This window comes from Chrysemys picta, chromosome 11 (assembly GCF_011386835.1).
Source record: "Chrysemys picta bellii isolate R12L10 chromosome 11, ASM1138683v2, whole genome shotgun sequence".
Taxonomy (NCBI): Eukaryota; Metazoa; Chordata; order Testudines; family Emydidae; genus Chrysemys; species Chrysemys picta.
This window is the reverse complement of record NC_088801.1, coordinates 21063315-21077451: the sequence shown is the minus strand read 5'-3', so window position 1 is coordinate 21077451 and position 14137 is coordinate 21063315. Positions and strand designations below refer to the sequence as shown.

Genomic DNA, 14137 nt, shown 5'->3' with positions numbered 1-14137 from the left:
TTTATTTGTAAAAGAACGTTTGTTTGTTTTCTGAAATATGGGATCAGATTCTTGGCTGTGCTGAATTTATGCCTGGCACGTTGTGGGGAGGGGGACAGACAAGTGGTAGGGGAGCACCAGAGAGCTGGTTACAGCTCCATGATTGTCATCCCAGTTCCAGTGCAGATTAGCACAACCTAGAATGTGCTTAAATTGTGCCATATGGTAACTGACTCCAAGGGTACGTCAGTGATCGATCTATCGTGGATTGATTTATCGCGTCTAGTGTAGACGTGATAAATCAATCCTCGATCGCTCTGCCGTCGACTCCGGAAATCCACCAAGGCGAGAGGCAGAAGCGGAGTCGATGGGGGAGCAGCGGCCGTCGATCTCGTACCACAAGGACACGAAGTAAGTGATTCTAAGTCGATCTAAGATACGTCGACTTCGGCTACGCTATTCTCGTAGCTGAAGTTGCGTATCTTAGATCGATTCCCCCCCCCAAGTGTAGACCAGGCCCAAGAGACTAAGCAGCTTGCAAAGCAATCCAGACATAACTCCTCCCACCCCTTTCTGTTTATGACATGCCCACTGTGCTGTGGGCCAAAGGGCAGGTGGCTTAGAACCTGGCTATGAGAACTCTACAGCTGATGGGAAATCCATATAAAGCTACATGTTTTGACTAACATTTGTTAGCATACACACATTCAAGGTCATTTTCTGTTCTACTAATTTGTCATAGGCCATAATATTGCTAAATAAGTCCATGTTCATGGCCAGTCTTTTTTTTTTTTTTTAACTTTCCAAGGAGATTTATGAAAGGAAATCTTCTGAGCTAGTGAGATAAATACATTAGGAAGGAAGTGAGAGAAGAAAATTACTTTTTGATTGGTGAATAACTAGGGATAGGATCCCTACAGGAAAGGGGCATTAATTTTTTCATACTCCTGGCTGAGCAGAAAATAATCACATGCCATCTCTGATGTGAGGAACTTTTCTAGCACTTTTTGTAAGGATTTAAAAGGAAAACCCATGAATGCACTAAGAACCAGGTTTAGTTGCTAAGGTGGAAATCCTGGAAACGAAGACATCCATACAAAGCAGCTTTCAGGAACTAGGAAAATTGGAAGCAATTCTTTACAGCAAAATCTTCTGTTACCTGGGCTATTATGTTGACATTGTGAAGTAGTTTTCAGTCTGGTTCTTCAATTTACTACTTTTCTTCAAAACAATGAAGACAGAGCAGAAGGATTTTGGTAGCACTGGACACTGTTGTATACAGGGAGTCCTCGGACTTATGATACAATTCCTCAGAATTGCGTTGTAAGTTGAAACGGTTTTTCCCATAGGAATCAATGGTATGAAAGGGAGATTGTTTCCTGAACCAAGGCTTGATACACTATTTTCACCACAATAACCCAGATTTTTGTACTATATGAATTATAGATGACTAATGTTGCAATGTCAATGTATTTACTGTACACTGTATTTTGTAAAGAACCTTTAGATAAACATATAAACTCACATATGCTGCTCAGAATGCCGGCAACACAGGCTCAGAAGAAGCCAGGGAGAATGGCACACATGCTGAGCCTCAGCCAATCACTGTTCAAGCTTTCTGATTGGCTGAGCCCGGGGCCGGAAGCCAATCAAAAACAACCCTACCCGGCAATAAGCTACCCTGTTGCCTCAAAGCCAATCAAAAGCAACCCCTTCCAGATCCATTCCAGTACTGTATAATGCAACCAGCAAGAGATTTCAAGCAAACTTTATGCAAATCGAGCGTCATAAGGGCAAAACGAGCAGTCCATTGAAAAGCGCAGTAAGTGGCGTCAGGCATCGTAAGTCAGAGGACTCCCTGTACATTTAGATTTAATAAAGGGGCCCAAAGAGTCAAAGGTATTAACATGACCCTGAAACTGTCCAACATTAAATAGTTTTAAACATTGTTTGGGGTTTCCTATGCAAAACTCAACCTGCTTAGTACCATGGCAAACACATACTGAAAAATATTACATTTTATTAAATGGGAAAAAAGGGAAAAGCCATTAAAGCATTTGAAATGTAAAATATTTAATAAGGCTTACATTTTAACAGCATCCCTAGTTCCCTTTCCCTTTAGCTGCAGAGAGTCTTTGGAAGGAAAATAACCCTTCCTTTGACAGTCTCTTAGTTGGTATTAAGATGGTAATAACTGTCCTTTAGAGAAAAAGAGAAGTTAGTTCGGTTGGGCTGCAGCTGCTGTTGCTGCTGTTGTTAAAGTCTGATCCCATTTTCTAAAAGGCAAAACATGAAAAACATACACAAAAGGGGAAAGAACAGCAAAGATAGAAAATGCAGCTGTCACTGGTTTTAACTTGTAACCTTGCTGCTGCAAAACTGAGCCACAGTACACAGTCTTATCACCACTCTGAGACCTGGCAAAATTGTACCATGATATTGCATATAGCTGTCTCTTTCTGGTCACAGGCTTACAACAGTGTTACAAAACATGCAGTCTTGGCCAGCTTAGCCATATTCTTATTAGACAGAAGGAAAAAGGAAAGGGTTTGGAAAGAGAAGAAATAAGGTGGGAGATTGAAAAGAATGCACAAAAGAGAGGAAGGGGACATGACAAAGTCTCACATCCCATGTAGTGGCTAGGATATAGCTGGAGCCAGTGAAGATGGAGATGTCATCTGGGCCACTTCTTTGGTCCGGTCAGGACATGTCTTGGGATCAGGATGACAAAAGCCCAATGATGTTACAATGGATCTCTTGGTTCCAGGATATGGTGAGGATGGCAACCAGGATGGTGAAGCTTGCTCCTTACCCTTTGTTTCAGTCTTCAGATGTCCATCTTTCACTTCCTCTTTACCAGTTTTCCTCTCAAAGTCTCTTTATATGTACCCACAGTGCATTGCTCACACTGTCGATGATAGTGCCCCGACTGTGGACACGCTCTGCTGACAGAGGGAGCAAGTGTGAACATGCAATACTGATTTTTATTATAGCGCTTTTTGAGTGTCAACATAACTTTTGTTGACAAGACTCTGTAGTGTAGACAAGACCTGAAAGACTCCAGAAGACAGTGATGAGCCTTTTAACTAGTATATCGTTAGCATTTGGTCTATCAAATGTAACCTATGTTGAAAATGTTCTTGTTTGTAATCAATGGAAAACCACCATAAATATTGTGCTCTCTCTAAATTCATTTGGACAATGTTATTAATAATCAAATGGATTAAATAATAAGAGAATGCATTAAAACGGATTGCTATTTTCCTGGAGATATTACTGAAAAACTCAATAGAACTCACAGGGAGCCTGTTTTTAACATTTGGGATTATTTATTTTAACAAAAAACATTTTGAGTCTTGGCAGAAATTTTTAGCTTTAAAAATAACTCCCTTTCTTTAAAGCGGAAAACAGCTGTTCTCCAGACCATTTCCAGTGTAAAACTACAAAACACTGTATTTCTAAACTGTGGGTATGTGATGAGGACCCGGACTGTGCTGATGGATCAGATGAAGCAAACTGTGGTGAGTCTGACAACAGTCACACAAAGGAGTGCAGGCAGAAACTTTTTGTTTAAAAGTAGTGACATTGCTTTATTAAAATCTTATATTTCTAACACCAGTATCTTTATAACTTTCTTGCTCAAGAAGACTTTTCCCATTTTTTAAAATTTATTTTTATTTTCTTACCATAATTTGTAACGGGAAAGTTGCAATGATATTAAATATGTCCTGTGTCATTATTTCAAAGTAATTAGCTAATAGAATAGCTTTATTTTACCTGTGAAATCTGTCTTGAAGCATCTGCTTTATGGACTACAGTTATGAAACAAATGACTCACCTGAAACATTAGTGGCTTCTTTTTTAATTCTTATCGCAGAATTACCCAGAGCCTATTAATTTCTTCTACATATTTTTTGCCTATTGTATTCAACTAAATGCTGGTAAATAAAAAAAAACTAACTGCTATAAACATCTGAGTAGTTTAACTAGGTTACATTGTGTAAAATAAACAGATTTTTGTATCAGCTATCACAGGAGAACTGAAGGAACATTCCAGTCTAAGACAGGCCTCACAAAGCCTTAGCGGAGTATACATCAAGTGTTAAGCAACTTGAAAGCAGAATTTTTTAGTGACTTTTATGAATCCAATAGTAAATAGAAAAAAAGCTTATTTATTTTCTTTGGGAATACTTCTTTTGTTGTTGTTTATTGCTCCCCTTTGCACAAAAAGTAAAATCTTTAGCATTTTTTGCTACATTTTTGCTATTTGTACCAGAAAGGTGACTTGAAAGACATTTTAACTGCAAAGGCCCAAGTTCATGTTTTTCCAGTAATAGTTAAAAATATGTTTAACAATAGTAAAATAGTATAGGGTCCTAGAGTCACTACCTACTTTCCATACTAGCAATGTCATCATACACTGAAGGACAAACAGCAAACTTGAACTATGATAAGTAAATACAAGAGGAATTCTCATTTTTGGTAAGTGAAAGAGGAAAGGATTTTTTTCATGTATTTTATTTTAAATGCATTTATTTGTAAGCTTGAAATTTAATGATTTGGATTTCAAATATCATTATTTATAAAAGTTTTAAATTCACCTGCAATAATAGTAACATTTTATGACTTCATTAACTAACTAATACTCCTAGGTCACTTATAAAGAAAGTAGATATAGTGTACTGTAGTGTACCAATTTTACAGATGAAGAAATCGAGAGAAACAGAAGCTAAGTAATTTAAACACGGCGGCTAATTCTCATGGCTGCAAGTAAAATTCTGATATTCCTGGTTTCCAATCCTCACTCAGTTCATGAGATTATGGGCCCTCAACTGGAAGATCATGAACAGCTTTCAGGGGGTTGTAACTGCCCTCTCTTTCCTTATCGATAGTTATGGGGTGTATAGCTTGAAACCCATTTCTATTCCAACATGAGATCACAGGATGCAAAATGTTAAGGTTCACTGCACTCTTTAAGACATGTGTCTTTGCAAAATGACATAAAATACTTCATTCTTCTTTGAGTGGCCTACACATATTCAAACTCAGGGGATGCTCCAACTGGGCATAGTTTAGATGGAAGAACTTGAACTAGCTATGGGAGGGGCCCATGAGCACTTCAGCAGGCACTGCTAGTTAAAGTTCCGCCATTCATAGGATTCTGTTCTTAGGAGCCATAATAGAATCAACACTGGGCAAAGCAATCTATGACTGATTCTTAAAGATAAGATCACCTATAAATCTAACCAAACTGTTCTTTTCATTCTATGGTTATTGGGGCTTATGGCCTAAACAAGTATGACTTCCTTGGATCTTTTATGAATAAGGCATTTCCAACATTAAGTACTGGAAAATTTCAGGTCCAGAATAGACAATATGGCAGGACTCTGGGCATTCAAAAAAGGGAATTCCTATCTGTAATTTGGTGATCCCACAAGAACAGCCATACTGGGTCAGACCAAAGGTCTCTCTAGCTCAGTATCCTGTCTTCTGACAGTGGCCAATGCCAGGTGCCCCAGAGGGAATGAACAGAACAGGTAATCATCAAGTGATCCCTCCCCTGTCGCCCATTCCCAGCTTTCCATTCCAACAGTGTAAAGAAAGGAGTTTTTCAATCCTCCCAGGCCCTCACTGATAACCACAGCAAATCTCCAATTTCAGGTGTACATGTGTGTGTTTGTTGCAGGGAGGGGGGCATCTAAACAACAGTAGAAATAAGAGTTACACCTCAGCATTCTCAAGTTAAGAGCATTTAGTGGGCTCTCCGGTTCTTTCTACCATAAGTCTGCCACAGAGTGATATAAGTAGCTACAGACAATACAACCTCCATGTATTATCCTAACAAATGTAGTGGAGGGTGTGAACTCTGAAGTAATATATTAATCCTTTATTTTTTAATTTATCTCCATATAATCCTCATGTATTCAGAATGGAAAATAGTATAAATAAGTGACTTGCTGCAAAAATAGCACATTACTACTAATCAAAGATACTGAAGCTAGGTAGTTTGTTGATTGTGATTTTGTATATATGGTTCTGTATGAATGTGTTAAATAAAAGAAATATGCAGTGTTGTTGTAGATGTGTTGGTCCCAGGATATCAGAGAGACAAGCTGCGTGAGGTAATATTTTTTTATTGGACCTACCTCTGTTGGTGAGAGAGACAAACTTTCAGGCTTACTCAGAGCTCTTCTTCAGGTCTGGGAAAGGAAGAAGAAAAGATCAGCATAAGCTCAAAAGCTTGCCTCTCTCAAAAAAAGATGTTGGTCCAATAAAAGATATTACCTTACCCACCTTGTCTCTCAAATAATAGAAGTAACATACCAAACTGTATATAAACCTAAACATTCTGTTATAATCTGAATTAGTTTATTTGCAATAGTACAAAGCATACCGATACTACAAGTAGCTTATGAAAATTGCTAAAATAATTTTGAATCAACTATTCTATTATGGAAGTGCAATATAATAATTAACAGTAGTGGCATGGAAAATGAGATTTCACTAAAGCAATAAAAATCTGGTGGCTTTAATGATTTTGAACCATATGGCATCTTCTCAGAAAAGGAGACAGAAGAATTTGTTACATTTGTTAATTAGCAAAATTTCCTTGTTTTTTCCCACCTGGAGAGAGAGATTTGGGAGGGCCGTGAAGGGAAAATCCATAGGACCTATACTGTCTCTAAAGATACTATCCACTGGGTCTCAACCCCCTAGTGTCAGACAGATCAAACTTCCTGGTTCTTGACTGTGGAGTGAGGAAGACTATTCAGCATCTTCAAACCATGTCTTTGAGGCAGAACAATAACTGTAATACATGAACTTGCACTACCTTGGAGTCAGTTACTAGTTGCAAGGATATCAGATTTTCTTGTGGATGTCACCTCACGGAGACTCCTTTAAATCCAATATGAGGTTGTCCTGGAGTTCCTCAACTGGTAAATCCTCAGAACAACAGTCTGTGTCAGCCAAGATGGCTGAGCAGTGAGGCTCAGCGTAGATGCTAGATACACTGGCAGAAATCTAGCTTCCCCCTGGCAAGTTCAGTTAGGTAGCTTCACCACCAAAGTTATCTATGTCATAACTACAAAACCCCATCACTAGAGGACTTCTCTAAGTGATAGGTCTCCAAAGCACTTCAACACTCCGTGTTTGAAGTTGGTAGTTCTGAGTTCCAACTTGTTGGATGAGGTGGAGCATCCATAGAAAATATCAAGGCACACAGCACAGGGAGAAAACAGCAGCAATACTACACACTGGTTTTGAAGCTCCCAAGCTCATCAGACTTTGAAATGAAGCCTCTAGAATCTGTCCCTCTTGTTTGCCAATAAATGTTCATAGTACAAGAATGGAGTATCAATTTTCATATTATGTGGTCATAATTAGATTGACATAAAATATTAGCCATCGGAACAGAGATAATTAGCACTTTGCATCATTCTTATTTGTGACCATACGGGCATTTCAGGATTTTTTAAAATGTGATTCTTGACCGTGGGAGGAAAGCTGATCTGAACAGATATTTTCTAAAGACCCAGTTAACTTCTTGGCACTAGCATCAAGAGCTCTCCCAGAAGTGGATGTGCTGGAAACCACTGGCTTGAAAAGATTAGACAAGAATGATGATCTAGTATGGTGGTAGACAAGTTTATGATCCTTGTGATAATATGAAGAGTAGCAATGTTTATATTGAAAGCAAATACTAGCCTGGAATCGCAGAGATTCTTTCATTCCTTTTTGACATCAGACCTGGAATTTACTGATTGTTGACAATCAGGGCCGGCTCTAGGATTTTTGCCGCCCAAAGCAAAAACAATTTTGGCCGACCCCCTGCCCCGTTCTTTAATTACCCCACCCCCAGCCCCGCCTCAACTCCGCCCCTTCCCCAAATCCCCAGCCCTGCCTCCTCCCCCCAGGCTCTCAAGTCTGGGAGGGAGGGGGAGCAGCGGTGCGCGAAACAACTGTTTCGCGCGCCGCGGCCGCTCGGGAGACTCCGAGTGGCCACGGCGTGGGCGCCGCTTCTCCCCCTCCCCCCTAGGCTCTCAAGTCTGGGAGGGAGGGCGAGCAGCGGCGCGCAAATCAGCTGTTTCGCACGCCGTGGCAGCAGCAGCGGAGGTGAGCTAGGGCGGCCGGGGCACATTTTTAGGGGCGGCATTCTGGCGCTGGACATGCCGCCCCTAAAAATGTACCGCCCCAAGCACCAGCTTGTTTTGCTGGTGCCTAGAGCCGGCCCTGTTGACAATGCAAAATTGTTCATCTAGTCAATTTCATTCTTTGGATCATTGCTGCAGCTCTGTAGTTTTTAGTATCTACTCAGTGATGGAAAAGTTTACTGATTGTTTCTGCAGTAGCTATGAAAATATTTTCGGGAATGCAATGGACATTCAGAGTTGAAAACATCAAGGCAATTTTTTTTTAGGTTGGGAATATATGTGATACTTAGTTGCGTATTTCTGGTGAAACGTGATGAAGTTGTCCAAAATAAGGTGTTTTTTAAAGAAGTCCCCTGATTGTCTGATATAATTTTTAGTTGCCATTAATGAAATAAACAAATAAATACAAATTATCTTTTTGCAAATTAACATCATCCTTATTTCTTCAGATAAATCAAATAATACATAATCAAATGTAGAATGACTCTGGAATTACTGTAGTACTTGTGGCACCTTAGAGACTAACAAATTTATTAGCACATAAGCTTTCGTGGACTACAGCCCACTTCTTCGGATGCATCTGGAATTACTGCCAAAGGACTGGCTTCTGAGATTGATACAAAATCATCATTTCTCCCTGAATATGTCAGGTTTCATAAACATGAGAAGTCTCTTTACAATAAGAAAGAAAGAAAAAAAGAAAGAAAGAAAAGGTTACTGATCGTGAAACTTTGTTCAGAGTACAATTTCTTAATATTCTTACAGACAAAATATTAATTTTTAGAAGAAAAATATTTTCAGTAGGATCTACTTAAAGTAAAAGTATTTCCAATAATAATGAGTTAATGCAGTGATACTCAGACCGAGGCTCGTGATCTGCAAGTGGCTCTTTAATGCATCTCCTGCAGCTCTTTGCAGCACATGATATTAAAACACTGATTTAGTTATGAACCACAGTGCTTTTATTATGTTATTAATCAGTTGCAGTTGATAAATACTTGGTCAGTAGAATATATAGTAAATGAAAGAATGAATTCACTCTACTGTGGTTCTTTTGGGTAATGTTGATCACAAATTTGGCTCCTGAACCTCTGAGGTCTGAGAATCACTGAGTAAAAGAGTATATGTAAATACAGATTTCACTCAGAGGAATGTTTTTGGAATAGATTATTCCCCTTAAATTTTGTGATTTGAAGGTTTTACAATTGATTTAGAAGAGTATAATGTTGAAACCATTAAAATGGCAAAGGGCAAGAAATTATTTTTGCAAGTAGGTAGTGGATTTTTAAAGGAATTTAGGCTGACAACTATTTTTAGTTTTCCTAGCCCTTTGTCTTAAGGAACTTCCCTACTTGTTCTTTGTTTTTGCATTCCACTAGCAAGTTTCCACCAGATATTTTCCTAGGTCTTACTATATCTCCAGCACTTTTTTCTAAGCCACTTTGCACTCCACAGGGGGTTGACCTCCCCTATCCTTGTGTTCTTAGCTGTGGAGTGCAAACTGGTTCAGAAAAAAAGTGCTGGATATATAGAAAGAGTTAGGAAAATACCTGGTGGAAACTTGCTAGTGGACCCCCGATCCAGAATACAAGGAAAATGGGGTCCAGTTAAAAAAGCTATCCTGCAGTTCTTTAAAAATACTGGGAGAGGTGACAGACTTAGTCATAACCTATTTATGAAGTCCAGTGAATGGCAATCCTACATTCAGGAATTGAGTCTGCTGCATCACAAAGCCCCGGAGGAGGAAGAAGAAGAAGAATAGGTGAGGACTGAAGAGAGAAGAGCTGCAGTAGGTAGCTTATATCCTGGAACTGGCCTTGAAAGGAGAGGACAGTTGGGGTGAATGGGTTCTAGAAAGCTGCTAGTGAGGCTGGGAACTGCCAAGAAGAAACTCCTCAGCAGCGGATTGGCAGGAAACCATATGAGGAGTCAGACTTCCCAAGAGAGAGGACTGGAAGACATAGTACTGGGAAAGGCACCTGTGGATCGACAGTGGTAGGAAGTAGCGAGGGCTTGTAAGGAGAGGTCTTAGCTATTTAAACACAGTGACCGTGGGCTGGAACCCAGAGAAAAGTACAGGCCTGAGTTCCTCTTTCTCCCCCAGAAAGGGAAGTAGGAAAACATCCTTGAGAAAGAGGAGGCCAAGGATTATAGAGCCCAGGTCAGGGCTGGGATTGACAACCCAATATAGAGTCAAAGGACTTTTTGTCAGTGGGACTCTTTATTACCTCAGAAGGGGTGAGATTATGAACAACCTGACAGGAGTTGTGAGAAGCTGACTGTTACAGAGCCAAGCAGCTGTCTGATGGAGAAACTGAGGCAGAGTTGCTGCAACACCAAACCCAACCATTTGTAGACACATTGTCTGGTAAGTTAGCTCCATTATAGAGCCTAAATACCTTTAAAAATCTGGCCCTAAGTATCAATAGCGATTTAGGCCTCAATTCAGCCAAGCACTTAAGAATGTGTGTAACATTAAGCATTTGCCTAAATGCATGGCTGAATTGGGATCTTAGTTACTCAACTTTTATTAGTATCAGTAAAGTTAATATTTTAGTATTAACTGTATATGTTACGATAGTGCCCAGAAGTCTCAGCTGGGATTGAAGCCCCATTCTGTTGAGCATCCTACAAACACAGATAAAGATGATTCCTGCCACAGAGAGGTTACAATCTAAAATAATGGCTACCAACCTTTCCAGGTAACTTTACCCCTTTCAGGAGTCTGATTTATTTCATGTACCCCAAGTTTCACCTCACTTAAAAACTACTTGCTTACAAAATCAGATATAAAAATGCAATAGTGTAACAGCACTCTATTATTGAAAATTGCTTTCTTTCTCATTTTTACCATATAATTATGAAATAAATCAATTGGAATATAAATATTGTACTTACATTTCAGCGTATAGGATATAGAGCAGTATAAACAAGTCATTGTCCGTATGAAATTTTAGTTTGTACTGACTTCTCTAATGCTTTTTATGTAGCCTGTTGTAAAACTAGGTAAATATCTAAATGTGTTGAAGTAGCCCCTGGAAGACCTTTGGGTACTCCCAGGGGTATGTGTACCCCTGGCTGAGAACCACTGATCTAAAAGGCACAGACAGACTAATAGTTGAGAGTGGGAATGTACCATGTACTCTCTAAAAGCTGTTTATTATTCATGGTCTTTTGTGAAAGCAGAAGGTTTGTTTCTGGGGTTGGGGAACTTAAAGGACCTGCTTTGCTGCTTAAATTTAGTGTCCTGATTAATTATATATATATATATATTTTGCTGTTGGATAGTCATTATTTTAATTGTAATATTCTTAGGGGTACCTGGAGCTTTTTGTGTGGGTGTCTTGTATTGTTGTTTAAATAGAAAGAAAGAAAGAAAGAAAGAAAGAAAGAAAGAAAGAAAGAAAGAAAGAAAGAAAGGATCAGTGGTTCCCACTGTTTTGTGTTTTTTTAAATTTGAGGACAAGTCAGAGCCTGTGTATGTATAAAATATATATAGTCATAATTCATCATGATCATCATGAAGGATCTTGTACAGAGCATGGCAGAGGGAGTCTTAAAGAGAGGTTTGAAAAAGGAAAAAGTAATGGGTATAGGGATTTTATTGATGAGTTTTCCCACATGCAGGAAGCAGTGTAGGAGAAAATGATGAAGTGTTTGATGGAGTGGGTAGAAATGGTTAGGAATGTTGGAGCAAAGGCAGGAGTAGCACTGCAGCAATAAGTTACTGGATCAGCTAGGTAGGCCTGTCAAGGTGGTGAAGATCTTTAAAGGTAAAGACTACTAGAAACCAGGATATATACTCATGCTAAATCACATTCAAAAATTATTTTGATATCCATAGGTAGTGAGTTATATGGGCCCGTGGTCCCCGTGCTCCACCAATATTTAGGAACTTGGGCCTGGCTTCACCAATGTTTGGGCTTACCGTGCTTTGGGGGCCTCATGCTTCAGGGGGACACAGGGTCCAGGGCAGCCTGGAGGGTTACTGGGGGGCCTGGGGTTGGCAGCAGTGAGCAACCTGGCCCCAGTCCACCCTGCTCCACCCTGCCAGCTCCCAGCGTCACTTGGGGGGGGGGGAGGGGGGCGGAAGCCAGAAAGAGGCGGGGCAGAGGCCTGGGGGGAGGGGCAGAATGGGGGCGGGGAGGGGACGGAGCAGGGGCAGGCTGGGGCCAGGTCACTTGCTGCTGCCGGCACCAGGCCCCCCTCTAACCTCCCAGGCTGCCCTGGACCCTGTGTCCCCCTGAAGCACGGAGTCCGGTCCGGTTGGCCCAGTCCGTCCTATGGACAGGACAGCTCTGCTTGGACCCATTCTCGGCACCACTAAAAATTATACAAATCTGGTGCCCATGTTGATATCTCATTCCAGTTCCTAGGTTTGCACAAAGCCAGGCTTGAAGCACAAGCACAGCAAGCAGCTGTTCGGGGCACAACATCAAATGCAATCTCTGCAATTCATGTAATGGCCCTGTCCACTTCATAGGCAGAGGAGTATGCCTGACTCAAGCTATTTTTATTAGTCCCTCTTCTTCATGACCACTTAATTTAAACACTTCAAGGGACATTGTTGGCATCACAGGATCTAAAGTAACATTCTGTAAAATAGCCCTAATGGGAATTCAAGAAATTCCCCTTAAAATTCCATTGCACTGACATGTAATTTAAAAAATGTCATTGTGGCTTTTATAAAACAAACTTCTTATAGAAGTACTTTTATGCAAAGAAAATATGCCACTGGTAATTTTTTTCACCCTCTATCATTTCCCCCTCTCTCCCTTGAACCTGAAAGAATAAAGTACAACAGAAAAAAAAATCAAAATGCAAACGAAACACAAAAATAGCTGCATCCCATTGGAAGAGTCCTGCTGCTGCTGTTCAGAACTGCTCATGCATCCACAAAAGGATTTATCCATAATCATATGTTGTGAGTGTAAATGCTTGTTTCAAAATCCTACATATTGACTGAATAAAACTAATTTCAGTTTGGTTTTATATACTGCAGACATCCTCTTTCTGATGCAGTGAGTGATTAAATCAAAAGTATGGGAAAATGCTACGTTTTTCACTAGATGTGTGGGTATAGCTCCAATTAATTGTAGCATTACAAGTGTAAACACACCCATTGGTCAATATAGCACTTTGTACTCTGTTGCATAAATACATCTATAGTTTAGTCAGGGGTGCCATTTGGGGATGGACTCTAGCCTCCCCTCCCCCTGAGTTTCAGACCTGAGGTCTGTTCACAGCACACATCATAGCCCTAGACAGAGCTCTTAACTGCAATACAGCATGAGTGTAATATGTGATGAGTAAGGCTATGATTTAATTATGGGTATTTTTAGTAAAAGTCATGGACAGTTCACGGGCAAGAAACAAAAAATCATGGGCCGTGACCTGTCCATGACTTATACCATAAATATCCCTGATTGAATCTTAGGAGGGGGGCACTGCCGAGGGGTGTAGAGCCTGTAGCACCAGCAGCTGGGGGGGGGGGAATCTCTGGGGGACCCGTGTCACCACCTGCAGGGAGGGAGGCCTGGTGCAGCTGGCTGCAGGGCCACCTGAGCGGCTGACTGCAGAGTCGCTCCAGCAGCGGCTGGAGTGGCTGCCCCCAAAGCAGCCTGCGTACTGGCCACTGTAGAAGTCCCGGAGGTCTCAGGAAGTCACAGAATCCGTCAGTTCCACGACCTCCGTGACAAACCCGGAGCCCTAGTGATGAGTTCTGTGCTGCTCCTCACTTCTGCCTTTGGGGCAGGGAGTTCTTTTTATAAACAGAGGCAGGGTGATTAAGATAACAAAAGGCTTGTCATTAAATTAAATTAAGGATGGTTAGATGATCCTGAAAGCATTGCCAGGCACTCCAGTGAAAAGATAGGAAACAATGGGTAGGAATAAGTGGTGAGAATGGAGAGAGGTAAATAATGATGTCCCACAGGGGTCTGTACTTGGACCAGTGCTGTTCAACATATTCATAAATACTTTCTTACATCATCCTACTCCTCTGT

General features: G+C 40.6%; 1 protein-coding gene across 1 annotated transcript in view; it reads left to right on the top strand.

Moving 5' to 3' along the window:
- Nucleotides 1–14137, top strand: part of LRP1B (LDL receptor related protein 1B) — a 1261104-nt gene that overhangs the window by 1103031 nt on the left and 143936 nt on the right. The window contains exon 67 of the mRNA XM_065561615.1: nt 3381–3500. Coding sequence (XP_065417687.1) covers nt 3381–3500 — 120 coding nt within the window. The remainder of the gene's footprint in view (nt 1–3380; nt 3501–14137) is intronic.